The 26,329-nt window shown below is 49.7% G+C and overlaps 3 protein-coding genes across 3 annotated transcripts; 2 read left to right on the forward strand and 1 right to left on the reverse strand.

Annotated features, from left to right (window-relative positions):
* The first annotated feature begins 5,339 nt into the window (after positions 1 to 5,339).
* Positions 5,340 to 6,326, forward strand: LOC137912113 (beta-1,3-galactosyltransferase 1-like). The gene has a single exon (XM_068756469.1). It carries the CDS (start codon positions 5,340 to 5,342, stop codon positions 6,324 to 6,326), a length of 987 nt encoding a protein of 328 aa, XP_068612570.1.
* Positions 6,327 to 13,621: 7,295 nt separating this feature from the next.
* Positions 13,622 to 22,113, reverse strand: abcb11b (ATP-binding cassette, sub-family B (MDR/TAP), member 11b). Its single transcript, XM_068756339.1, has 28 exons — positions 22,035 to 22,113; positions 21,910 to 21,928; positions 21,622 to 21,651; positions 21,499 to 21,550; positions 21,155 to 21,417; positions 20,963 to 21,050; positions 20,747 to 20,880; positions 20,466 to 20,637; positions 20,254 to 20,378; positions 19,989 to 20,163; positions 19,798 to 19,911; positions 19,589 to 19,699; positions 19,387 to 19,512; positions 18,870 to 19,073; positions 18,620 to 18,790; positions 18,341 to 18,542; positions 18,215 to 18,278; positions 17,744 to 17,861; positions 17,491 to 17,664; positions 17,104 to 17,208; positions 16,846 to 17,007; positions 16,566 to 16,769; positions 15,771 to 16,012; positions 15,532 to 15,688; positions 15,209 to 15,406; positions 14,332 to 14,538; positions 14,095 to 14,241; positions 13,622 to 13,822 (listed from the first exon to the last, which is right to left on the reverse strand). Exons 1-28 carry the CDS (start codon positions 22,111 to 22,113, stop codon positions 13,622 to 13,624), a joined length of 4,044 nt encoding a protein of 1,347 aa, XP_068612440.1.
* A 1,644-nt stretch (positions 22,114 to 23,757) lies between these two features.
* On the forward strand, positions 23,758 to 25,396 carry LOC137911993 (retinol dehydrogenase 7-like). The gene is made up of 5 exons (XM_068756340.1): positions 23,758 to 23,797; positions 23,964 to 24,278; positions 24,488 to 24,746; positions 24,858 to 25,021; positions 25,100 to 25,396. Exons 2-5 carry the CDS (start codon positions 23,966 to 23,968, stop codon positions 25,321 to 25,323), a joined length of 960 nt encoding a protein of 319 aa, XP_068612441.1. The 5' UTR covers positions 23,758 to 23,797; positions 23,964 to 23,965; the 3' UTR covers positions 25,324 to 25,396.
* The last annotated feature ends 933 nt before the right edge of the window (positions 25,397 to 26,329 follow it).

The following is a 26,329-nucleotide window of genomic DNA, read 5'->3' on the forward strand; positions in this document are numbered from 1 at the left end:
AGCGTCCCGCCAGTCATGCTCGCACGGCGCTTAAATGTAATCGTTGGAAGTTGGTTGACGAGGCTCGTTGTTGAAAACTAAAAGGAACATGAAACCTATTAAAGCAGCAGAATAAAGAACGTGGCATTTTGTTTAAAGGTTGGAACAGAAGTCTGTCTCTCCTGAAAAAACTAATTACCCGCCTGTCGGCGGCGCTCAATGCCGACCCAGCGCGAGAACGCCCTCAAAAGAAAAGCTGTCGAGAACACTCCCAACATGATTTTTGTAATGGATGTGAAGAGAAACATGTAGCAGCGAAATGAAAAGCTGCTGTTTTAGTTTATGTTACTCAAACAATCTGATAAGATGCTAACGTACCTCTTTTCGCTTGATTAGCAAAGAGCTCATTTTAACCACTATTTGCTCTGGAAAACTTTCAACCATTCCCTGCTTCATTCCTTCATCCAAAGATGGGAAGGGATCTCGCTTCCTGACACGACCCTGACTTCCAGTGGGCGAGGAATGCTAATGTTTGAACTTCTTTTCTTGAGAAGATAAATGGTTTCGTCCTAGAAATGTCCCAACGTGGTGAACGTTTTGATTTTAGCGGTTTTTTTAGAACCCGAGCCACAGAATTAAATGAGATTCAACCCTTAGAAGTGAACAAATGTTCGTTCTGCTCGGCGAATAGGAGTAAAGGTTGTCTTCCCTCGTTTGAATGCGGTGGTTGCACCGCACTGACCCAGAACCGGGAAGGTTCTGGGTCAGATCCAGGCCTGAGGCTTTACTGTTTGCAGTTTGTTCCCTCCGGCTTCTGAAGCTTCCTCCTACAATCCAAAAAAAACACGCAGTTTGGGTGAGGAGAGGTCCCGCACTGGAACAACAAAAGACCCCCCGAAGCCTCGGTCGAGACAGTGGACGACTCCAGCATGGGAACGTGTACGAGAAAAAAACCTGCCAGCGTATCTGCTCCATCGAATCATGTACCCCCCCGTCCCCCCCCCAGCAGCAGCCTGGTTATCGGGACAGGCGCCGTTGTCTGTGCCCTGCAATGTATAAAGGGACGTGTTCAGTCTGCTCCACGCTTCCTGCCAGCACTGAGATGGTGTTCCTGATAACCCCCCCTCCCCCCCCTGATAGGGCTGCAGGATGAGGCAGTTCAATCCTGCAGCACATACGTCTGAACTGGTGCTGGTCCTCGGTCTCTATCAGTCCCGTCCCCCCCCCCCGCCGCTGGGCGTTTCACTGCATAAATTACTTAACGCGAATATATGTGTGTGTATAAATATCTGATCAGGAGCCCGTGAGTTAATTAGTCGAATCATATCAGAGCTTAAACAAAGCCTTTAGCATAAAGGGCCCCGCTGCGCACCCTTTCAGGTGATGTCATCTACGCTTAAGTGCTGAAATGTGCCCCGCCTATCATTAATATAGAAGTACTTCTCTTCTCCACCATCACTCACCGACAGAAATAGATCATTTACACGCTCATCAGAGACTGCTGGCTGCTTCTTTTAGAGTGGAAGGTGCGCTTTGAAGAGAGCTTAAGGTCAATGTTCGTGTGAGAAGGAGCACAACAAGGTGAAGGAGAGGAGTCGAGGAGTAGAGGAGGTGGGAAAGGACTTCTGGAGAGAGGGGTTTGAGCTGCTGGTGCTGCGCGACGCGTCTCCGCTCCCTGCTGCAGGCCGACGGATCGATCGGCTCCTCGGTTTGTTTTCCCGTCGCACACGAAGGTTCCTCCTCCTCTGACTGAGGCTGAGATCTTTGCAAGGAGGGGCGTGCGAGGCTCAGAATGAACCTTTCACCTTAAATCACCACGGCGCACCGAGATAAAGAAATTACATTTTGCTGCCAGGAATGCAAAGCGAGAGGAATTAATTAATTTTGAGCGACGCTGAGTGACCTCTCGTCTCAGTTGCAGCTACAAAATACGTCATCGTGTGAATATTTCGTTGGCTTCAGACTATTTCTGTCCCTTTATGCTTCACTGCGTGTGGAAAATTACTCTCTGTGAGCGGCGGTCCCAAAAGGAGACGTCTGTTTGATGGGAGTGGCGTTATTTTCCTCGCTGTGCAGGTTTCTCTCGTACTTTGTGATCATTCCGTGCCATTCAGGATCTATAATCCCCTTTTTTTTTTTTTTTTTAAGTGCTTTGAGAGGCTTCTGTGACGTTAAAACCAAAACACAGCAGGTTGCAAAAAAAGGATCAAAGCATCATTTCAAAGCAAACCTCGTGTCCCGGTTATTGTGAGCGTAACACTTAGGATTGAATTGTTTGCCTTCCATTCAGCAGCAACTGAACCGCACCTCCTTGTTTCTCATTGGTTCACAGCTGTTATCACCCCCCCCCTCAGAGACGTTTTATAAGTTAAAGTTATGCGGCTGCAGGCCGATACGACCGTTCGGGCTCTGGTCAGCGCTGGAGAGGGGATGCAGCGTCAGGCCGCTGTACGCCGGCCAAATCGGTTGGCCGCTATTGATATTCCATTTCCTCTGTCGTTCCTAAGCTGCTTTCCATTCGGAGGCTTTGCACTAAGCCCGGAGCGTCCAGCCTGTGGCCTGCAAAAGCAGCTCTCCGGCCGGCTGTCCGCCACAATCATTGCGCTTTTATTATCCAGGAAATAAAAGCAACGCTTGAGCCCCACCGGGAGTCTTCCAGCGCTGACATTTTAATTGTGTTTCTCTCATATTAGGTGGGATGCGAACCGATTTGGCCACTGCCGTTAAATTCCTCACGCATTAATTCCTCTTTTGAATGTGTAGAAGCCGGCATAATGGGTTTTAGACTTGGCAGAGGATTGGAGGAAAAGGAGATCCAACACTGAACAGAATATTGTTTCTCTCTCTCTCTCTCTCTCTCTCTCTCTCTCTCTCTCTCTTTTTATGCTCAACAATTATAAGCCTCCTGTTGTGCTTATCACACGTTCAGCAGCAGGGATGCACGATAATGTGCTGAGTAATGGGCTTCGGACGGCACGCGTCCGCGTCTGCAAGACGAGCGTTTGATTTATCCGAATTCCTTGAATCCAGCCAGGAAGGATCTTCTCAAATCTTTGTAAAGTATTCTGCACAGACAGAAAGACAGCGGTGATTATTTCAAACATCACAGTACGCCAAACAAAGATGTTCTCTTGCTGTTAGGAGGCATCTGTTGATGTCATTAATGGATGCCTGGAAGTGCGACCTGATTAGATGAGCGTTAAAGTAAAGCGGATGGTTATGTAGGATTTAAACGTGGGAATAAGAGATTAAATAGGGCGTGTATTCTTCCAGATATTTACAATAAAGCCACCCCGGTACCCTTCTGCTGCGTCGCATTAACTTCACAAACGACTGTCGACGTAAACAAGTAATTAAGCCCTCCGATTTTAGCAGTGGTGCGTTAATGAGAGTGAAATGTAGCGCCCACACATTAGCCATCTGCTCGTGTAGTTTTATGTTGAAAAGATGTCTCTTTATCAATCAATAAACACGTAATGTGATTATAATGTGTGGCGTTACCTGCTGTCAGCCTCCGCATAGTTATAAAAAAAAAACCGTCGACCGCGCAAAGTGAGGATATCAGTTATTCAGGCTCTGGCGAGATGAGCAGAGTTGTTTGAGGATTATGATGGCGACAGACCCTCGGGGGGGGGGGGGGCGACAAAGGTGTAAACAGGAAGAGGGGATAGAGGAGCAATCAAGGTAAACAAATGGGGATGAATGAGAGGGAGACCGAATGCAATGGAAGCTGTCAATAAGTTAAAGGCGAGCTTTGAGCAGAGAAATCCGACACCCCGGGAGAAAGAAAATGACACGAGAGGAGTCAAAGTAGCTCGGGATGATTGGAGGAGTAACAGAAGGAGTGTGGGAAACTTCAAATGAGGAGAAAAATCAAAAAGCCACAAGGATAGAGAGCGAGACAAAGAAAGAGGGCGAGGGAGGTAGTGAGGCATGAAGATGGATCAAGCACCCACTGAAGTAGTGAAGAAGAGTGTGATGGGGGGGGGGGCGTGATTAGATGGATTCCACCGGACCGTGAGATTGATGGCTCTGCTTCAGAGAGAAAAGGAGAGAGAGACAGTAGAAACGGGGGCGGTGAGTGGAATCACAGAAAGTCCTGATGAAAAGAACCGTCTCCAGGAAATCTGGGGGGGGGGTCGGATGAAAGGCCCGGCGTTATCTCAGCCCCTGCCATCTTGAGAACTGAGCAACAAGCAGCATTAGCTTCATTATCTCTAATAAGATCTGTGGCGTCTTCCTTCTTCTTCTGTTCGTCATGCACGGGAAATCAAATCCCCAGAAGAAGACCGGCTCTGGCGCTTCAGAGCAAAGACAAGTCTGCGAAGCTGGGATTCGGACCCGCAAACCGGTTCCCCCGTCGTTGCCTTTGAGAGGAGAGCTTGAACACGGGAAGCGTGCGGTTCTGGAGAACAGTATCGACGGGCTCTGCCATATTTAGAGCTTCAATTTGTCCTCGTTTGGTCTGTCGGCGTGTCCAATTAGAGCAGAGATTCCTGCTGGAAGTTCCGCAGCGTTGCCGACGCAGCTAGCGGAGCGGATCGTTAGCCGTTAAAATAGTGGAAGCCTACATGATGGGGAAGTATGGGAGGAAGAGGAAGTGGATAGGAATCTTTTCCTGTGAGAGCATTTCACTTCCACCTTCTCTGCCTTGTTCGTATTCCCTCTCCGTCTCGCTCCCTCCCACTCTCCTCTGACTGCTGGAGTGCGTTTGATATGGATGAAGCGTGTGTGTGTGGGGGTGGGGGGGTGGGGGGGGGGGGGTGTATGATGGGGAGATAAAACAGCGTATGCAAACAGAAAGCGATCAGCGCTGAGGTAGAGCAGGTCCGTCCTGTCACCGGAGCGGGTTGCTTTGGTATCATTTCCTCGGACCACAGAGCTCCTCTGAGAGGCGGGGACAGAGGAGACAACCGGGGACGCCTCCTCCTCTACCTGTCCTGCGGGAGGAGACGCATGTTGAGGATGCTTTTAAAATAAATCACGAGTCTGAGTCGCACCTCCAGACGGCGTGGTCCTGATTTACGCCGCCGTCTGACCGTTTTCTCGTCTTGTTTTTTTGTGTCTTTTTTTTTTAGATGCTGTCGAGGTGAGCTGAAAGCATCCTGTCCCCCCTCCCCCCCCCCCCCCCCCGTGAGGAGCGATGGGACACAGTAAGGCTGAGGACACGAAAATAAATCTCCGCTGTGCTCCTTTTCAATCACGACACCGACACGACACAGTAGAGCCGTCTGTTATCTCAAATTAATGTCGCCCGCGTTGCGGAGGCAGCCTCAAGCTGCGCCGCCGGATCTAAGCCGACCCATGGAGGCGTGGCCTCAGCGTTTCCAAGCCTGCTGCTACCGCTAACGACGCCAGCGATGTCTTCGAAGGTCTCCTGCTTATACTTGTTGACCGTGGTTTGCTGGGCCAGCGCTCTGTGGTACCTCAGTGTGTCCCGCCCCTCCGCCTCCTACGGGGGCCAGGCGACCATTCCCGTGCGCAAAACGGCCAAGGCAAATAAGAACGCCACCTTCGCCAACGTCCACACGCGTTCGCTCAACCCGCACGACTTCGGCTACCTCATCAACGAGGCGAAGAAGTGCGAGGCGGAGCCCCCCTTCCTCGTCATCCTGATCAGCACCACCCACAAGGAATTCGACGCCCGTCAGGCCATCCGGGAGACGTGGGGCGACGAGAGCACGTTCCCGGACGTCCGCGTGGTCACGCTCTTCCTGTTGGGCCGCAGCACCGACGGCGTCCTCAACCAGATGGTGGAGCAGGAGAGCCAGATCTTCCACGACGTCGTCGTGGAGGATTTCATCGACTCCTACCACAACCTGACCCTGAAGACGCTGATGGGGATGCGCTGGGTGGCCACGTTTTGCCCTAAAGCTCAATACGTGCTCAAGACGGACAGCGACATCTTCGTCAACATGGAGAACCTCGTCTACAACCTCTTAAAGCCCGCCTCCAAGTCCAGGAGGAGGTACTTCACCGGCTACGTCATCAACGGCGGGCCGATCAGAGACATGCGCAGCAAGTGGTACATGCCCAGGGATCTGTACCCGGAGAGCAAGTACCCGGCCTTCTGCTCCGGCACCGGCTACGTCTTCTCGGCGGACGTCGCCGAGCTCATATACAAGACCTCCTTGCACACCAGGCTGCTGCACCTGGAGGACGTGTACGTGGGCGTGTGCCTCCGCAAGCTGGGCATCCACCCGTTCCAGAACAGCGGCTTCAACCACTGGAAGATGGCCTACAGCCTCTGCCGCTATCGCCGGGTGGTGACCGTCCACCAGATCTCCCCCGAGGAGATGCACCGCATCTGGAACGACATGACCAGCAAGAAGCACCTCAAGTGTTAGCAGCGCGGCTAGCGGCGCGGCTACTAGCAGGAGAGCCACGCCCCTGCTTCGCCATCTCTGGCAAACACTGAAGCGCACGTAGCGCCGAGCTGAAGGACCGGTATTGACGAAGCGTCCAGAACTTTGTCCGTGCACTAATTACTATGCCAGCAGTATCAGTAGTGCAAGGCGAGCTCCTCTGTGCACCCCCACCCCCCCCTCGCTTGAAAGCGGTTAAGAACGCAGACCCACAAAATAGGCACAAAGTCGGACACAAGGTTTCCAAAAATGTGCAGAAACGTTCAGCCGGTTGGTGGCGAAGATAAAAGCCGGCGGCGCTGCGATTTTTATGGGAAAGTGAAAGTCAGCTTGAAGCACTCGTTGTTTTTGTTTTTTAAAAGGCACAAACTGATCCTTTGAATCCAGACGTTTCCCTCGTGGTCATCGCACTGCTCCAACTTCTGAATGTTCCTCCTGTGTTTTAAGTTGTGCTTCTTTCCCGGACGCCTCGGGGTCACGGTGAGTTCACCGCGTAACGACTCATCTAAACAGGGCGGACTGGATCGTCTGCAGACCAGACATATTTTCTTACGGATCCTCCATATCTTTGTATCGTGCAATGAAAAACATGTCTCAAAGGTACCGGGACGCGGTGGAGCTACCGGCTGCTAGCATTCCTAGCGTGCCGTTACTCGTCTCAGGCCGCGCTGCAGACGATCTACGAGCCGGAGACGAGCGTTACATTTCCTTTTCGTTTACTTGAGATGAAATAAACCGCTTTTGTAAGACTTGCTGTTGTATTTATTGCAGAAAAACAATAAAAGGAAAAAAAAGAATGCTCTTGTGGGTTTAATAGAGGGAATCTGTAAATGGATACACTCTTCGGTTCGACTTTTGGGAGATTGCGGGCCGTATAAACGAATCGCTTCGTGATTGCTGTTTGTTCGGATGCAGGGGCGTACTGGGATTGTAGCCTATTGTGAATGTGTAACTTTGTAACGGTGAACGATTGGAACCCTGTCAGACAAATTATTCAGAAGGTTTTGATCTCTAAAGGGGGAACACAGCCGTTATTAAATATTTGATCAGGTTTCCTGGTGCTAAACTCACGCATGAAATGTCAATTTGAAATTTCGTCCGAGGAAATGTTCCTTTTTCTATCTCTGCAGGGACATTTAGTCCATTCAGTAGTTCCAGCGCCTTCTAGATCTGAACTTTAGAGCTTGTTCTTGCAGCTGTGAATCACGTCCACTAGATGTCCTCGCATCTGGACGCATCTGCTCCGGCGGCGTCGCAGCAGCCGAGTTGCTCTGCGCGTGAAACCTTTGTTCCAGGCATCGGGATGATCCGAGGGAGCGGCTGCACTCCTGCGGGATTTAGCACGGAAAAAAGCGGAAAATGTCTTCTCTTCTTGCACTTGGAAAGATAAAGGTGAAATGTGGGAAGCACTTTGCTCAAACAGGTTGGCTCCAAAGCTCTTGTGGGGGGGGGGGGGGGGGGAGCTTTGTAGGAAGAATTGCTGTTATGATGTCTTCGTGAAACTATTCCCAGTTGGTGTTTTTACACCGAGCCCCTTTTGTTTTTTTTTATTGAAACAGCTTTACTCGAATGTTTTTTTTTTTTTTTTGCTTTAGGGTGCATTTTGTTCTTTAAGTTTATGTGTGAAGGAAAATCATTTTAACTACAAAACGTTTCTGGTTAATGAGTTTGTCCCCCCCCCCCTCCAAAAAAAAAAAAAAAAATACGAATCTAAAAGCACATTCGGTCCAGTTGTTACACGTGTAATAACACTTATTCCCAGCTTGTTTTTCCTCTCCTCTGATCTCCCCCCGATGGCGAATGCAATGTGATCCAATATGCTGAGCAATAGAAAGTCTGCTCTGTAATAAACAACCCGATGGTGGAGCGTCTAAACGGCTAAAGCTTGGGGAGAGATTACATAAACGAACCGCGTAACGAGCCCGGCGGAGGGCGAGACAACTGGGAACGCTCCCACTTCAGAACGAAGCGTTAGAAAGCACGCCTGTGGAGAATAGAGTCGACCATTGTTTGCCGTCGTAGTGCGGCGGGATGGCGTCGGCGCCGGATGCAAATTTCTTCACGTTGCTTCAGAGCGCATCTCAGGGGAAAAAAAAAAAAAAAGCATCTGCACAAAATGAATCCCTAATTTTTCGCCAAAAACGCATTCTCCCTTGGCCCCGCCGTTAGCGTGACCTCCCCCCCTGACCTGTCCTTTCGTGCACAGAGCTCCGGAATGAATTGGCGGTCGTGAACTCGGCCATCTGCCTTGGACGCATTTATAGGCGAGGGAACGGCGCTCGTGGGGAGGCAGCTGTTGTGATCTTCTTCCTCCGAGAAACGCTGCAGCGGCTCTCCTGGAATGAAACGATAATGTTTGCTGCAATAATCTGACGATGGTCTGTCAGACGAGATGATGGCGGCGCATGCGTCTGAATTTTGCAGGCGACAGGCGGATGAATTGTGTTTTATTTTTCATTTCCTTTAACGCCGCGGGAACGCTGATGGCTCGCCGGGACTCAGAAAGGTCACGGCTCGATGCAGTCCTGTAATCAGGAGTGCAGACACTATCAATCACTTTCCTGTCTCCCAACTTTTCAACGTTTGATTAATGCGCATCAAAGAAAAGTCGATTTTGGGTGTCGGCTGCCTCAGACTCAACGCTCAAATTCCTTCTCTGTAAACAAATCAATGGCGGTGGGGGGTGGGGGGGGGGGCGATTAGGCCTTTGCATGGCTGCATACTCTGTGTTCTGCACGCCGCCCATCTCGCCGTCATCAGGTTGTCCGGCTGCAGGACAAAACCTGTGAATTATTTCCTGTCATCCCGAACAGACGGATGGGATTTAAGTCGGCGGCGTCCATCAGGGCGGAGATGAGCCACTCGGAATCCCTCTGTTGTTGCCAGTGAATTAATGCTTAACGGCCTCGGCTGAAGGCTGATCTCTTGAAGCGGATGTTCGGCGAACGAAAGCAGCGGGGGCGATTTACAACCGGCCGCACATTTATACGAGACTTTGGTTTGATTCGGAGAGCAGGGAAAGGAATCCGCTTCTCCTTCCTGCGACCTGGAGAAAGTTGCAGCTCTTTGATTTCCTGTTCACTTTTGGGAGGGAGGTCTCTGCATCTTCGTCTTTGTCTGCATCCAGGCAGCAGGAGGTGCAGGTTTAGCTGGCAGGGTTCTGGGAGGAGACCCTGACGTGGGCTCTCGCTACCCGCCTGACCCCCCGGATGGAGGCCCAGAGCTTGCTTCGCTGATGCAGGCTGGATCGTGCCTCATTCGGGCTTGTGGCTTTCGTTCTGCTGAGGCGCCAGTGATGTTCTGGGCGGTTTTAATCACCAACGTCCCACAGCAGTTTACGTTTCCAGTCAAATCTCCCACTTCCTGCTAAATATGCATAAGCTGCCCAACTTCCTTAAAGAATGCAAAACCAGCGACGCAATATTTTCATATTTATTCTGAAACTCATTTGGCCACTTTGATTCCATCCTCCAGCGAATCTGGTGGGGGTGGGGGGGGGGGGGATTCAAAATCGTTTTCTTAATTAGAGCTTAGCGAAGATGAAGCCGGCGAGGCCTGAAGCTCCGCTTTAAGGATACTTTCGGGAAAAACGGTTAATTAGTTATTGTTGCCTGTGCGCAAGCAGGATCGCATTTTACATTTGAGTTTCAGGACTTTCATTCACGCCATCTTTTTAGGGGTGACAGTCGTATCGGTGTTCTCCAGCCCCCGGCTACAAGGTGCATAAACTTCCTTTCCCACTTCACCGCTATATATGAAAGGACTTGTGTGGCCTTTTATAAGGCTTTACTTTGATTTCCGTCAGCAATGTTCCAACATCTCAGAGGCCAGAGGGACAAAGTCAAGTTTAACAAGTGGAATTATGAATGATTTTCTGCGTTGAAATCGCGCTCTGCCTAACCTCTTGTGCTTCTCTCTCTCTCTCTTCATTCCATTCCATGAGTCACGGCCAAATAAATCAAGGAACATCCATTCAGGACAGAAAATTAAACAAACCTGAAGTGATTAATAACCTTTTCCTTCTCGACTCTTTCCTTGACTCGGTTTCTTTCTTTATTTCTTTCTTTCATGTGTGTGGGTGAAAAATGAAAAAAATAAAAACACAAAACGGAAAATTGATGCTCTCAAGTGGAGGGCAGCCACCCGTTACCCAGGAACCTTGGGCTTATTGGGGGGGTCCCCTATCGCTTCTGATTTACTAACAGAAGACCTGCTCCCCCCTCCCTCCCTGAGCTGTGGAAGACGACATCGGGTTTGGGGTGGGCTTGGGGACCCGGGCAGAACCGATGGGAGATGATTGCGGGAGGACGCCGACGCTCCCGGCTTCTTTATGGCCTTAATAACCTTAACCTCGACTGTTACTGGAAGGTAAGTGAAGTACGCGGGAGCAAACATTTAGTTTGGGCGGATGCAGAAAAGCTTCACGGGTGTGAATGATGATCACTGTCACCTGGAAGCCTCGCTGCCGGAGCGCTATCGACTCGCGTCTGAGGAGGGCACGCTTACCCAATCGTGACAAATCACCCTTTTTCACTGGCTTGGCCCGCCCTGGGGGGGTTTAATTTACAGAAGTGTCAGCTCCGATGAGGCAAGAGGGGGCTCACCGTCATGGAATCATTGCTGGGCGGCCTCCGCTGTCGCTCCCCCGGGACCCTTTTATTTAATTACGCCATCACGGATTCGTCCCAATAAAGTTTGTCAGGAAACAAAAAGGTAATCTGATTTCAAGGGGGGGGGGGGGGAAGCCGAAATGAGAAGTGTGGGTGCAACAAATCGGGCAAGGTCAGATGGCGACGGTCACATCAGCAATGCGCATCGTGGCCATCACGCCGTTTAATATGGCTGCCCCCCCCGAGGTCGGCCACGGTTCCCAGAACTCAACAATACTCACCATTTATAATTCATAATTTACAGCTTTATCAGGCGTATTCACTATTAAGAAAAACAGTTGCGATAAAAAGGGAAATTGAATTCTGCTTTTAATGGCGGCGTAATGACATTTGTTCCGGCGCTGAGGTTCTACGTCTTAGCCGACTGCCTGGATTCTCTTTGCTTCCTTTGAAGCGTTGCTTTTAATGCTTTTGATCCATGCATTGAACTCAAACGGAATCTTAATGAACAGCAATGCACAGAGCAGAAGTCGCCGTGTGTCTGTCTGAAAGCATCTGAGGCTCAAATGAGAACGTCACTGTTTTCTCCAAATCTGGAAAACTGAACTCTTCCTCGGGTTGATGCTAATTGTTCAAGTAAGGATTTATTGTTCTAGTTCTGGTTTAAGGAGCCAGACCGAGGGACACAGGAAGAAATCAGGTATATATACGCCTTCCCCCCGTGGTTGTTTGCGTCATTAAAAGGTCGAGAGATGAGAGGAAAGTCTTGTGTTGTTATTTAGCTCTGGAGTAAAGACTCGAGTTAAAAACACTCAAAGCTGAAATATAACCTGCGGCCGCTGCACCAGATCAAACGTTGAACTTTCTCTTTGTGCTCGCTTTAACCTGAAGCTCTCTTTAATCTCCTCTCTTCTCTTCACATTCAAATTCAACATCAAAACAAACGCAACTCCCCAAAGGCCAACTATTGTCGAGGTTTATCTGACTAAATAAACGTCGTACTCACCGCTGCTCTGAGCCGGCTAATTTGCCGATCATCCCTTCAGCGGTCTGTTACGGCTACTCGGCTATCGCCGGTTAGCATCCTTCAGAGGATGACTGTCCCAGATGTAGGAGGGGAGGCCGCGGCAGAAAGACGGTCCTGATTGGAGCAACATACCCACACGGGAGGATGATTGCCCCCCCAAAGAGCATCAGTTGCCCTCCGGCGCTTGTTTCCATCAATCCGAATTGCCCTGATGTTACATGGCAGGAAGTCAAACGGTGTCCTCTCCCTGAACGAATCGGCAGTTGGAAGCTGTGAGATTAGATTGCGTCTGAGGAATGCTAATTTAAGCTGGAGGCTGGGTCGGGAGACGCTGTGATTAAAGACTCAATTTCCCAGAGGTCAGTGTGGGGTGTGTCATACATTACCGCTAACTGATGCAGTGTCTCTGGCATCTGCACTCTGACGGTACGGGCTGTGACGAGCATCGGCAGGCGCTACCGCGGGCCGGAGAGCCGGGCCGGAGAGCCGGGCAGCCGCTTTAGATTCAATATTCCCGACTCTGGAATCCAGTCGGGGAGTTCTTTAGTCGTGAAAAGTCGAGGCTGGGGCCGAAGCAGCTCTCTGTGGGAATGTAGCATGAAGCCTGCCTGCGTTATCCCAGCATGCACCTCTGCTGACTGCATTATAAGCGTATCATCTTTGATGACTTGCAGCAGTTCTGGCATATTTAATACAAACCTGACTTAGATGTCATCTGTATTCATTTCTGCTCGATGCGGCACTACAGCCCCGTTTGGTACGTAATCCATCACGGTGACCGTTTGTCCTTGTTTCTGTCAAAGTTGCTTTATCATCGCGGAGCAACGTGCAGAGAGAGGGTCGACGTTTTATCGTTAGCGGTGCATTCGCTGAACCTCAAGGCCGAGGAAGAGGACAGAACTCCTTTTATAGTCGTTGCTAGTTAATTAATTGAAGTGGGATATAAAAAGAAATCTTCATTTTGTGGATGCAGTTTATATTAAACTCTAATGTGTAAATTGTTGAAAATTGCACAAAAGAAATTCTGATATATTTTTTTTATTTCAAGTGCTGGTAAATTTCCCGGCACCCCAACTTTCCAGATGTTAAAATATCCTTTGTAATCTCCTCACAGCTGATTTCCTTTAATCATTATTTGTGTCCAAACATAGGTCTTAAACGAACAAAAGGAAATGTGCACGGACATCGGAATTTATATTCTGTTTTATGTACATTCAGATTCATATAATTCATATAACTCGGCACAAAAACATAGATTTGCTATCCTACAGTAAGAGAAAAACGTCCGTGGAGGTTCTGCTGTCATGTTTTTATATATTTATGACTTTATTATTATAGATATGATTGAGTTTATTGCTGTTTTTATTCAGAAATAGAATATCTGTGGTCATAAAACCAGATTAAAGACTCATTAGGCGAAATCATCCGATGTGACCTTCTCGCTGCCCGATGGTGCGTGAACGCTAACTGCCTTAAACTCCCTCAAATTAGTGGGTAAAAAGAAAAATATACAAAACCCTCTCTTCAAAAATAAATACCGTTCGAGTGAACAAGCGTATCTTCCTTTTCAAAGTATGGCGTTAAGCTCCTTAGACGCTTTCTCTGTGTATTTCCTGTCTTTGGCTAATTAGCCCCCCCTATTAGCTAATTGGTGCTCCCGTGGTAACCAGCTTGTAGTAGGCTCCCTTCAGCGCCATGAGCTGCTCGTGCGTTCCTTTCTCGATCACGAAGCCCCTGGACATGACGGCGATGATGTCGGAGTTCTGAACGGTGGACAGGCGGTGGGCGATGACGATGCAGGTCCGCCCCTCCCTGGCTCTGTCCAGGGCTTCTTGCACCGTCTGTCACCACCATGAAACACTCGTCAAAATTATAGTGCCGGTAGTTTCACAATCTTTTTTTTTGTCCTCGCCGTGGTTCCGTTTATTTTTGCTCAGGCTTGGCATGAACTGCGAGCTGCCCGGCGATAATAACGGGGATGATGAATGATGGTGATGCTAATGATAATAATAATTAAGTGCCCGCCTCTCTTTGCTCTCTGGCCCGGAGAATATCAAGCAGCTGCGCCCGCGCTGTCGAGTGGGGTTTGTGGATCCGGCTAAACGGCGCCTACCTTCTCGCTCTCCGTGTCCAGGGCGGAGGTGGCTTCGTCCAGGAGGAGGATCTTAGGGTCGCGTATGATCGCCCTGGCGATGGCAATGCGCTGCTTCTGACCGCGAGACAGCTGGGAGCCCTGGGCACCGACGCTTGTGTCGTATTTCTGAGGCGGAGGGAAACGCCATCTAGGAGAAGTTCTACGCCTCTTTAAACATGCTCCACCCTCGCCAGAGACGGCCCGCGCTGAGCGTACCTCAGGGAGTGACGCGACAAAGTCGTGAAGCTGGGCTTTCTTGGCGGCGGCGACGACCTCGTCCATGCTGATTTGCCTCGAGTTGTCGCCGTACTTGATGTTCTCTGCGATGCTGCAGTCGAACAAGATGGGCTCCTGGGACACGATGCCAATCTTGGAGCGAAGGAAGGGCACGCTGACGCGAGCCGACTCGTGGCCATCGATCAGCTGGCAGGAAGCGATTGATTTTAACCATTAGTGGAAAGGGATACGATAATAAAGGCTGAAAATACAATTCGTTTAACGAGCAATCATGATGCTATCGCCCCGGTCATTTCTGTCCTAACTGCTGAGCTGATTCTGATGGACTTTTAATTTTTTGGCAGGGATTCCTTATTCTAAAATGCAAAGTCGGCATTAATGGTGATAAATGACGGAAAGTCATTCCAGCGTAAAAATACTTGAATCACAGAGAATGATGAACGTCGAGACAGATTTGACTTTAAACGATGACAGTCGCGGGTGAAAGCTGAAAGCAGGCCGCACGCACGACTTATTCATTTCACAATGGCGTCTGTGACATTCAAATAAAGGTCAGCAGCTGCTGTGACGGCGAGAAAGGCTGTCGTCAAAGTCAGACCTCTCGTTTGCAAGAATCCAAAGGAAAACGGAATTTATCAGGCGCAGCTGGTGCGAAGTGTTTGCATCCTTGACCTTTGTGTGCAAGATTTGTCATATCATAAGTTGACTTGGTAAACTTGAGCAAACTGTGAAAAGATTGTTCTTCTTTTTCTGGTCTCCTAAGGAAACAATCTGGCTCCACAATCTACGTATGAATCTAAAAATAGGCCTTAAAATACATTTAGCCTAAAATATAGTAGGTGTTAGTCTTCCTCACCACTTTGCCGTGGTCCGGGTCGTAGAACCGCTCCAACAGCTGCACGCTGGTGCTCTTCCCACAGCCGCTGCTGCCCACGAAGGCCAGCGTCTGGCCGGGCTTCACCGACACGTTCAGGCCGTTCAGCACCTGGATGTCTGGCCTGGTGGGGTAGGTGAACTTACAGTCGATGAAGTCGATGTTCCCCTGAAAGTCATCCTGAAAGCACAGTGGAGGGAGGGGCGTTCAGAGGGCTGCTCATCGGCCACACGGCGCGTTGGGGTGCCACCTCCTGTCCGTTAAAGGCGGGTTAGACAACACAGGAAGTAGGGATGCCCTCGTACCCATTTCTCTCCCTTGTCGCTGTACACGCTGATCTTAGGCACGCGGTCCAGCAGCTGGAAGAAGCGAGCGGCTGAGATCTTGGCCTTGGCGTAGTCCGGCGTGTACGAGGAGGCTCTGCCGAGCGCCGTCCCGCTGGTGACGATGGCTGAGATCACTCTGTGACAGAAACCGACGCGGTTGCGTCGTTTCTTTTTGTTTTTTGCGTTAATCGCTCAAATTTGAAAGCCTTGCCTCTCACCTGAAGACCAAACTGAAATGAAGCTTCTCCTGTCGCACCAGGTAGCCCCCAAACCTGTACGACGCAGAGTTGGTCAGGAAGACGATGCACTGGGCGAAACCGTAGCACGCTCCGTAGACGTTGGCCTTCTTCAGCGCCGCTTGATACGGCGCGTCCAGCTGGCTCTCGTACATATCCACAAAACTCTTCTCCTTGCCCAGGCCGGCGATGGTGCGGATGTTGTTTAGGGCCTCTCCGGAAATCTGCGAGTGAAGACGTGTGCTTGAGAACGGCGATCCCGGATGACGCGGTTAAGGCGCAGCTGCTCCTAATCTTTGTGTGGCTTCAATGTGCTTTTGGAGAATACGACACAGATAAAGGATTTCCTCTGTTATCTGTATCACCATTTTATGCTGCTGCAGTAAGCCCCCCCCCCCCCATAGGGGTAATTAAACTTTCATCTAATCCACTTTATTGGTTTCTTGCATCGCGATGATTAAAATAGCGTAAAGACAGATCATAGGGAATTGACTTTGATTCGTGGCCTCGCCGTTGTTGGCTTGAGGTTTAATCCGCCGTTCCAGCGGCATAACATTTTAAGCATGGGTGGGCCCCAGCAGGAATTAAGCACGGCGGGCTTAGCCCCATTCCTAACGTGCACCTGATAAAAATGTCTTGTGCTGAAGTCTGAGTTCAACTTCGGTTCTTCAGCGTTACAGAGACACAGATTTAAGCAGCCTGCCGTCGGTGGATAAGCTTGTTGCCGTCGAGTGTGGTCGGATTCTAAAGACGGCAGTAGAAAAGGCAGCGTCTGACCCGCCCAGCGGCTTCCATCGCCACCTTGTCCTCCTTGGCGAACCCCGTTAGCATCTTGGCCTGGAAGCCGCCCGACAGAGCGATGAACGGGAGGAAGCAGAGGATGAGCAGCGTGAGCTTCCAGCTGAAGTAGAAGGACATGAAGACGGCCACGCCGATGTTGGTCAGAGAGTTGACGATCATGCCGATCTGCGAGCCCGTGGCCTGAGAAGGAAGTCGCGTTTTCATTTGGAGGAGGCGACATTTGGTCGTCGCAGGTTTTGCCGCGTCACACACTCACGCCTTGAACTTGCGACGCGTCGGTCGCCAGGCGTGTGGTCAGAGCCCCGGGGCTGTTCCTGTGGTCGTCAAACCAGCCGACCTCCTGACCCAGCATGGCGTGGAACCCGAGCCGCCGCAACCTGCGGGTCAGAAGTTCTCCGGATTTGGAGAACGCGTAACCCTGAGGAAGACGCGCGCGCACACACAAAGAGCCTCCGTTGACCTGAAGACCTCTCTGCGTCGTTCCCGTCGTTCCCGTCGTTGGATTTGACTCTACCTGCAGCATCTGAGTGAAGAACGACACCACGCCGACCATGACGAAGAACAGGCAAATGCTGTCAATCTCCCTCTTCTGGACCGCAGAATCTGTTATTGAGAACGTCTGCTCCTCACACACACACACACACGCACACACACACATTCATTACAGACCTGCGTGCGTTCAGTGTTCTGAAGTTCACTGCGAGATTGGATTGCATTATATTTTATCTATATTTTATGATTTAGCACGTTATTTGCTGCCACATATCAGACTTGGCATGAAAACTAAGAGGCGAGATTAAACGGTTCGCCCGTGAATTGTTCAGAACAATATGGTGCTGCGGCTTCCACCGACTTCGCCACGGCGCTATCAAGACGGTAATTAGAGCCTCCTCATCCTCACCGCCAAGATTTGACTGAAGAGCAAAGCGTAGACCGGGTTGACCCCTCCGTTCACGGCGGCCCCTAGGGACCCAAACAGCATGTAGGGCCACTCCGGGAGGTTGTACTTCAGGATCCGGGCGACCGGAGCGGGCTCCACAGTTTCCTCCTCCTCCTCCTCCTCTGGGATGGCATTCTGTGCATTCACAGACATGAAGACAAGGCTTTTAGCGTAGCTCACCAGGAGCATTCGCATTAATGTGTGCCTGAAACACCTTGGCTTTGTCTGCCGGTGAAACGTAGGCTCTGGTGCCGAGCCCTCCGGCAAGGGGAACACCAGAGTCTGGGATCAGGTTGGATATTTGGGATCGGGATCGCTGGCGGATCGAGGCTCTGCAAAAGTTAAAAAAAACTTCCCGAGTCAAACAGTAGTTATTTTTATGACTTCTGTTCCAAGCATATAAACACGTCAAAGGGGAAATGAATGCAGTAAAGCCGCTTGACTGGACCGCTTGCACTCATTATGGAGTGCTTGTAATGGCGCCGGCAGAAGGCCTCAAGCCTCTTCTGCTGCGGCACGATTTCCAAGTGTCTCTGGACGACAGTGTCAGCGAAATGTTCTAAATAATATAAAAGGGCGATTAATTAAATGGAGGTAGCTTCTGCTAAGCTACAACTCACTTTGAGACACAAAATGACTGCGGTAATGACCCTATTCAGATGCACAGTCGGGGTCGGTGCGTTACCTCAGACTGGCGCGGTAGCTTCCTGCTCTGGATAGCCTCTCTGGCTCTGCTTCTGTGTCCGCCACTAATGCAAGAGATCACTATCAGTAGAGGGCAGAGACTCTTCCCCTCAAAGGTCGGACCTACTTTGTCGAGCCTTCTCATTCAGAGCCTTGTCCCCTTGGCTCTGCAGGGTGACAAGAGTGAAGTAGACTCCCTTCCTCTCCAGCAGGTCGTTGTGTTTGCCCCTCTCCACTGCCCGGCCGCGCTCGAAGCCGACGATCACGTCGGCGTTCTTTATGGTCGACAGCCGGTGAGCTATGGAGATGGTGGTGCGACCCATTCGTACCTGACAGGAAATGTACCTTGTTGCATCTTTACTCAAAGATATAGGAAGGAAAGCGTCTTTATCGCAGCGCGGCTCACTTTATCCAAAGCCTCTTGAACTACGGCCTCGCTCTCATTGTCGAGGGCGGAGGTCGCCATGTCCAGCAGGAGGATGCGGGGATTCCTAACCAGCGCTCGAGCAATGGCGATGCGCTGCTTTTGTCCGCCGCTCATCTGACCTCCACCCTCGCCTACCAAGGTATCAAATTTCTGTTTTGGTTTTTAAAAAGAAAGGTTAAAACTGCATTTTTTTTTTTTAAGTCGCGAAAACCGGAATTTGCCGCGTCACCTGCGGCAGCTCCATGATGAAGTTGTAGGCGTTGGCCTCCTTGGTAGCGGCGACGATGTCCTCCATGGAGACGCCGGGTCGGCCGTAACGTATATTCTCAGCGATGGATGTGGCGAACAGCGTGGGCTCCTGCTCCACTATACCAATCAGCGAGCGCAGCCATTGGATATTCAGTCCTCTGATGTCATGTCCGTCCAGGGTGACCTGAGGTGGAGGGTGCACAGAGGACAAGCGGTTTAGTCAAAGTGATGGATGATGTTATTAAGGCACTGAGTGGGGACGCGTTTTGCAGCAATGCTAGTGACAGATAGCGTGTTTTCTTGCTCTCCTGTACTTGTTATTGTGTTTCAAGAGGCAATTTTCTTCTCTGGAGACTTAAAGGTAGAAAAAAAAAAGACCTTTAATTCTCCTCAAAGAGAAAAATGAGGTTGTTAGGACCCGCTGGCAGAATAATGAAATGGATTATGATGTACTTCTATCATCCTCAAGGGATGTATATTTAGAAACTGCAACCCACCATTCCCTCTTTGGGGTCGTAGAAGCGCTGGATGAGTTGTATGGCGCTGCTCTTCCCTGAACCACTCGGGCCAACAAAGGCCGTGGTCTCCCCTGACGTCACCGCCACGCGGAGCTGGTCCAGGATCTGAGCAGAAACCACAACCAAAGTTCCCGACGCTGTCCTCGCTTTCGTACGAAGGCCGTTTAAAACACGCCAGCACCTTGACTTTGGGTCTGGACGGGTAGTAGAAGGTCACGTTGTGAAACTCGATATCTCCTTTCACTCTGTCGAGCTCGTACCCGGCCTTGGAGAGACAATCGATCTCCGGCTCCTTGACGGTGACACGTTTGAAAAATTAGACTTGTCATTGAGGAATGATGGCTTCCTGTGAAAATTGAGACACAAAATCACGACGGCCGTGCATCTCACGCTTTCTATGGTCTCAAAGATGATGGTGGCAGCGCCGCGACCGGCGGCAAACGCCTCCAGGCATGGGGAGGCCTGCCCCAAGTTCATGGCTGCTATCAGAACACCAAAGAACACCTAGAATGAAAAGATCAGATGCAAAAACTATACGCTATACAGCAGCAGCTGTGATAAAGCAGAACGTCCTCTGGTACCTGCAGTAGTGTTCCCGGCGAATACTCCTCTGTGTCAATCACCAGAGTGGAGCCGTACCAAAAAGCCAGACCGTAGCACAGAAAGATAATCAGCCACATGTATCCGGTGAAAAACCCCATGATCAGACCTTTCCTGATGCCCCAGCGTTGGGCTGAAACCAGGTTCCTGTCGTACCTGGAGACGGAGAAGGAGCGGAGGTCCCCTCAGCGGCAAATTTTAACGCAAAACTATTCAACATTCCACTTCAAACTGGCAGATGTTTACCTTTGTACCTCTTTCTGCTCGCCACCAAAGGCAGCCACGGTCCGGATGGATGCGAGGACCTCGTCGGCTACGGCGCCGGCTTTAGCGTAGGCCTGCAGCTCCATCCCCGTTAGCTTAGCCACAAACTAGACGATTTTGTTGGAGATGAAAAAGGTCAAGAGGAGTGGTCAAACCGAAGATCGAGAGAGAACCCAAGTCCGTTCGGGTCTCACCAGAGCCATGAGACCGGCTCCGACGCCAATCAGCGGACTCGCCGCCACAATGACCAGAGTTAATTTCCATCCTTTCACGAAGCCGATGCAAAAGCCGCACACGAAGGTGGTGAAGCGCTGCAGGAAGATCGCCACTTGATCCGCAATGGCGTCGTTGATCTTGTTGATATCGCTGCAAAAACAGACGCAGATAATGGAAGACGGAAACGGCGATGCTTCCAAAACACAGGTCCCGGCGGGCGTTATGCCATTGCTTGCGGCCCCCCCCCCCCCACACTCACTCCGACATGCGAGTGTTGAGCTCCCCCACAGAGGTGCAGTCGAACCATCCGATTTCCATCCTCATCACTTTGCTGAAGTACATTTTCCTGATGAGCTGAATCTGGCTAGCAGCCGCCGACACCCACAGGGAGATCTGAAAGAGAGGTCGGACTCAAGTTCCGTCTCCCCCTGACTGCTGTCGGCAATAAAAAAATATATATATTTAAGGTCCCAACCTGAAAATATCCCAGCAGGAACACGGCGGCGGCAATTCCGGCGTAGTAAAAGGCAAACATGGTCATTTCATATTCAATGTCGAGAATCCTGAAAGAGTGCACGCCCCCCCCCCGTTAATAAATCACACCCTGCAAAACCGCCGAACACAGATCCCGCATTTAAATCATTTTAATTTAATGTGACCCACTTACCCACACGACCTGTTTCCCGCCGCCCCCCACGCCGAGTCGTTCACGCCGCCCCAGCCCGTGTGGTTCCTCTTCCACTGGATCGTGTTGTTGACGCACTCCTTGCTGCCGTCGCTCAGCTCGTTCAGCTCGACGTCGTACTCGATGAACGTGTCGGTGAGGAGGCCGAACACCAGCAGCATGAGCGGCTGGGCCGAGCCGTGCAGCACCGCGCACGCGCCGCCCGCCGCCATCATCAGCACCTCTTTGCAAGAGGCGAATCGGAACTGGAGCACAAACAAGCACGCCGGTGAGCCCGTCTCGGGTGGGAGACGTAGAACCGGCGTGGCGAAGGGAACGTGCCTTACCAGCTGGAAGAAGCCGACCCTGATGGCTGGTTTCTCCGCGTCTCCCTGACCTCTGTTGGGAAATGAAGGTCGTTACTCCAGAGGAATGTTAAAGCTTCTGTTGCATTGACATTTTACACTCACTTCTCATTACCCTTGGAAGAAACCACGGTCCTGCATGGACGGGGACAGAAGACAGAAACTGTTACCTGAACGCAGTATTGATAAGCCATGATGATTTAGTAATCATGGCTTATCAATACTGCGTTCAGCAATGATCAAACTCACGCTGCTGTAATTTAACGGCTCTGAATTTCTGCCGACCAATCGGATACAACTAATTTTAATATTAATAATGACTCCTGGCTAAATGTTGCACTTTGATATGAATAGTATTTATATTTTATAGTCGCGACATATAATTATACTCACATATAGGAGCCAGCTGGCTCTGCAATGCAAGGACAGTCAGGGTATTAAAAAACACATTTATTACATCTGCAGCTGGTGCTAATAATAATAATAATATTCACTGTCAGCAGAAATAAACAAAGTACCTTCATCAGAAAACTCATAGCTGTGGTTTTCCTGTCCCAGTTTTTTAATGCTTTGCAGTTTCACCGTTCCGGTCGGCATGTCGAGTCACCTGGGAAAATCAGAATGAGCGCGCATCGCAGGTGTCCAAATCCAGAGTCGTTACCGTCCAACACGCATTCACATCATGAGACATTAGACAAGCCCTGAAAGGACGAGGCTTACCCGCACGTCTCTGCTACGAGATCCAGAAATGGGCCGTGGGTTCTGCTGTGAAGGATTCTCATTCAGCAGCATTTACGTCCGGTCTCCAGACTGCTGCGGTTCAGCCCAGTCGTCGGTTGCACGAAGCACAAAGTGCGTACCTTGCTGGCGATTCACGTGCTCTTATTGAGCGGATCTGGGCTCGGTTGGAACTCGGGGTCAGCGTTTTGTTTGAGGGTAAGTGCCCTGTCGGTTCATGCTGCCGAAAAGGCCGCCGACCCCAGCGGGCAAACATTTCCCCGTTTCTGCTGCCCGCTGCTCCGAAAGCAATATTTTCACGCAGAGTAAAGTTTAGGACACCCTGTAAGACGATAAGCATCGAACACTGGGGAGAATCTTTTTGTCATCTCGTGGGTTGTTTGCTCACATCGCAGTCGGATGTGTAATAAATTATAAACCAGCAACTGTTTCAACATTGACAAATGGGTTGGAGTGTTTGGACTGCAGAAAGGGCTTAATCTGCAGGACGTAAAAAGGATTTGATGAACCGCGAAGCCTCGGAAGGTCCTGATTAACGCAGGGATTAATGGGATTCAAGCAGGAAACAGAGGCTTTAGCCCGATTACTGCACATTGTTTTTAAATAAATCCGGACATGTCAAGGCAATGAGACGATTTTATGCTCAAAGCCCTGAGAAAATCAGCCACGATTTGTTGTTTTGATTGACACAAACTTCTAATCTCCTATTCGATGGGTAACTTTGGCACCATTTGTCAATATAAGTGTGTGCTGACATTAAACAGTTTGCACTGGAGGTTATTGCCCTCGTCAAAAAAAAAACTTTGTGCTCTGTGTACGTCTGTTTCACCCAAACGTAGCCAGAATAAAGTGAAAATGTAAGTAATACATGCCTGCTCTTTGTGTGTTAAAGGCAAAATCTAAATCGACAAATAGATCTAATTTCTACAAATTATTATAGATGCCATTTAAATTTGGTCAAATGAGAATAAAATAAAGAGAGAGATCGTAGAAATAAGTTGATGATGTGATGTTTCATTACAAAATAATCATCGCAGCTTTTCAAGTCTTTTTTTTTCGATTTCGCTTGCGTTCAGATTTGCTTTGAACAGCATCCAAATAATATGAATTATTAATATGAATTAATTTTGTTCAAAGGCAAACTGGTGGCGCAAACAAATCTGAAAAATACTGACATTTACACATCACAGTTTTGTGACAGATCTTTCCTGGTTCACTAAGACATTCAGAGGTTGGGAAGCCGCATTGATTAGGCAGGAGCGGCAGAAGCAGCGCTGCTGCCACCATGTGGTGGAGATTAAAAGAGTCTCACTGGCTTCAAGGAATAAACTGAATCATTCCAATAATATTTAGTTTTAGAGCACATGTCTTCACTTGCGGAAGACGAGGCAGCGCTGCACGAGCAGCCGTTCCTGTAATGACCGATAGATGGCGACTGTTGCCACGTGTCCTGCAGGAAGGAGGGGTCTTTCTTTCCCTTCTTTTTCCCTCTTGGGTCTAAAGGTTGTGTAATATCCAGCAGTCCGCTAACGCTGCAGCACAGGTATGTTGTTTTCTCCTGCCTTTACAGCGTAACCAGAAAGAGTTTAAATCCTAAACGTATTAAAGTAAAGAGGGACAGGGAGGTTAGCTAAACTCCTTACAGTCATTTTTAGATCTGTAGAAACAACTTTTGACCCACAATAACAACAGGCCGGTGTCTCTTCCAGCCATGTACCTGTTTCTCCTGGGCTTGGTGGTTTTCTACTACCTGTACCGCTGGGTCAGGGAGCTGCCCAGGGTCCCAGACAAGGGCAACAAGTATGTCTACATCACGGGTTGCGACTCTGGCTTTGGCAACCTCCTGGCCCGCCACCTGGACAAGCAGGGCTTCAGAGTGATCGCCGGCTGTTTCACGGAGAAGGGAGAGGTGGACCTGAAGAAGTCCTGCTCCTCCAACCTGACCACAGCTCACCTGGACGTCACGTCAAAGGAGAGCGTTGGCAACGTCGCAGCCATGATTAAGGATAAAGTTGGGGGGCGTGGTGAGTGTGGAGAAGACTTCCAGACTGAACTGTCCCAATGATCATTGGGTTTATTAGCTTTAGCTACCTCCTCCAACTCTTGTGATTTGAATAACTCAAAAGTTATTAACCAATGTTTAAAAATAATTGTGGTAAAGGTGAGACCTTTGGAAGATTAGACTTTGAGGCTCACCCGTGAGATGGAGGTGTCTTGTGTGTGATCCTTCAAGGCTTGTGGGCTGTGGTCAACAACGCAGGCGTGTCTATTCCATCGGGCCCGCACGATTGGCTGGTCATTGAGGACTATAAATCCATGCTGGACGTGAATCTGATCGGGGTGATCTCGGTGACCCTGAGCGTCCTGCCGCTCATTAAGAAGGCGCGGGGACGAGTGGTCAACGTCGCCAGCGTGTTTGGGAGGATCAGTGTCATCGGAGGTCCATATTCTATCTCTAAGTATTGCGTGGAGGCTTTCAATGACAGCCTCAGGTGAAACATTAACACACCGTCAATTATCTTTGTATGTCGGCTCAAAGTTCAAAGCCTCCTTGAAAGAACAGGTCGTATAATTTAACTTCATCCCAATAATGTTGTATTTAGGATAAATATGGCGCCTTTTGGTGTCAAAGTCCTCTGCATTGAGCCTGGCTTCTTCAAGACAAACGTGACGGACGTGTCTATCCTGAGCAAAAACGTCAAGATGCTGTGGGACAGAATGCCTCAGGAGGTCAGGGATGACTACGGGAGCCATTACCTACAAAAGAGTAAGTTTGGATCGTCGTTTTCCTCCGTCTGTGTGTGTCTTTGCCTTTTAATTCGTGCTACTGCTAATCCCTCTCTAGCGCTAGAGATCATGCTAGATAAAGTTGCCCAGCTGAGCGATGCAGACCTGATGAAGGTGGTCGGCTGCATGGAGCACGCTATAGCCGCCGTCCGGCCCCGCACCCGCTACTCCCCCGGCTGGGACGCCAAGTTTTTCTGGCTGCCGCTGTCGTACATGCCGTCCTGCGTCACCGACTACGTCATGAGCCTGCAGTCCATTCCTCTTGCCGTTCAGAAGCAGTGAGTTGGGCTGATGGAACGTTCATCCATCCTTACCGACGTGTCGGGTCATTTTCACTATCTGGGCTAGAGCCAATAAATGCTAAACAAGTCTTTCTTTCTGCATCCCTTCCTTGATTACGTCCTCTGCCTTGCTTGGACATCAGTGAACCTGGGGGCATTTTCAAGGCCTCTTTATCGTCTAGCAGATTTGATCAGATTTATTATCCCTGGCTCTGATAAATTGAAAGGACAAAAGCCACAAAACAATAAAAAAGGAGCATTCGGGGACTCTATACCTCTACCAAGGCCAAGTTTGACCGGTGGACTTCTGCGTTGTGTAGTTTGTGCAGCGTGTGATGCAGGAAGGAGCCACGGGATACAGTAGGGAACTTTTGGAGGTTGTCAGCATACAATATAAAAATCAACGTGTGTTGCTGGCAAACGGTCCAGCCCAAACTCTTACGATATCAGATATGAAAAGGGAAGAGGCAGCGGGGGAGGAAACTCCGTATTTATGACAGATGCGTGGACACACGAAGAAGAAACAAAACCATAGAAGAAGCAGCTGGAGGACCTGAAGTCTGCACACCAGGTATGAACAGAACGGTGACAAACAAAGACAATTTTGTGTAATTATAACGTCAATACTCATAAACCGGTTGCACAAGCAGTCTCTCCATTGTCTCTTCCTGCTGCATCGCATCTCTATTTTTTGGGAAATGCCCGTATTGAGATTCTTTCCCCATGAAATAGACCTAAGAGTAAATAATCTACAACTTAAGTCAAGAGGGGGGGGGCAGCTGTTTCAGTGGGTCGAACTCCAATATCGTCTCACATCTCCTATCAAAGTTTAATGGAGGACTGGTTGCTCAGGGTTGTTAAAAAGTAATGGATCCATCCTTTATTTAAGGTTCACGTCAACATTTAAGGGCTAAAAAATAACCCGACTCAAATAGTTTTTAATACAATGTCACACATCAGTGACATCACAGATCTTCCCGGATTCACCGAGACATTTAAGTCCTTCC

Source organism: Brachionichthys hirsutus, chromosome 24 (assembly GCF_040956055.1).
Source record: "Brachionichthys hirsutus isolate HB-005 chromosome 24, CSIRO-AGI_Bhir_v1, whole genome shotgun sequence".
Taxonomy (NCBI): Eukaryota; Metazoa; Chordata; class Actinopteri; order Lophiiformes; family Brachionichthyidae; genus Brachionichthys; species Brachionichthys hirsutus.